General features: G+C 47.7%; 1 protein-coding gene across 1 annotated transcript in view; it reads right to left on the bottom strand.

The window, feature by feature from the left end:
- The window catches only part of LOC107753490 (antihemorrhagic factor cHLP-B-like), a 2625-nt gene continuing 1619 nt past the window's right edge, over nt 1-1006 (bottom strand). The window contains exon 7 of the mRNA XM_016569644.1: nt 1-704. Within this exon, the coding sequence (XP_016425130.1) occupies nt 30-704 (675 nt within the window). The 3' untranslated portion in view covers nt 1-29. The remainder of the gene's footprint in view (nt 705-1006) is intronic.

The following is a 1006-nucleotide window of genomic DNA, read 5'->3' on the forward strand; positions in this document are numbered from 1 at the left end:
TACACTGTACATTAAATATTCAAAGGTGTCTACACAGTGGGTTTAAAGAGCGCATCCTCACTGACGACCTGTTTGAGGAGTCCGTTTTGGATGTTGGACTGCGCAGGGCACTCGGGGGACAGGGTGTCAGGGAAGGGATGGATGGTGGGTTCCCTTTGTCCTGGTATCTGGGGGTCTGGGTGGAACGGGAGGGAGGAGGGCTGCTCTGGTCCTGCAGCAGGCTTGTCAGGGAAGGATGGAAGGGTCATGGTCTTATCCATGGGAGGAAGGACATTGACCATGCCATCAGGGCGCCTCACTGTGGTTTGATTTGCATGATCGTGGTGGTGGTGATGCTCATGCTCATGGAGATGTCTGTGTTTGTGCTCGTGGTCCAGGACCAGCTCATGGTCGTGTTCATGGCTCTCCCCCTTTTTGTGACCGTACTGGTGGTGATGGTGCTCCCACTCATCCTGACCATGCTCATGGGCTTTGGCATGATGGGCATGAGCGTGGTCATGATCATGAGAGTGGATGTGTCCGTGGCCCTTGCCATGTTCATGTGTGTGGTGGTGGCCTGAAGTGTGTTCATGGTCGTGTTTGTGTGCATGGGGTTTGGTGTGGTCATGGTCATGGTCATGTCCAGCAGACGAGCCAGCTGTGCTGCTATGTCTGTGATCCAGTTCACCTCCGATCAAGTGTTTTTTCTTCTCCTCTTCAGCAGCCTAAAAATATGAAAATTACAATCTAAATAAGAATATGCCATAAAGTATTAAAGAATAACTTTGATGATTTTTAGCTAGCTTTGTTAATGTTACAATGTCAGTAGTATATGTAATTAGCAATGTGAACTCTTGCCCCATGTTACCTGCACTAAGATATGCTCATTTAGTTGTCAGTAAAAGTCTGCCAGATGACTTTGACAGCTCAGAAACTTTTGTGAAAACTGGAGATTGTACATCCACATTTTTCTATCACAACCTCACTCGCAGACAGTCGAGATAAGTGGATTATGGATGTTTTCCTT

Source organism: Sinocyclocheilus rhinocerous, unplaced genomic scaffold, assembly GCF_001515625.1.
Source record: "Sinocyclocheilus rhinocerous isolate Xijiao unplaced genomic scaffold, SAMN03320098_v1.1 scaffold1523, whole genome shotgun sequence".
NCBI lineage: Eukaryota > Metazoa > Chordata > Actinopteri > Cypriniformes > Cyprinidae > Sinocyclocheilus > Sinocyclocheilus rhinocerous.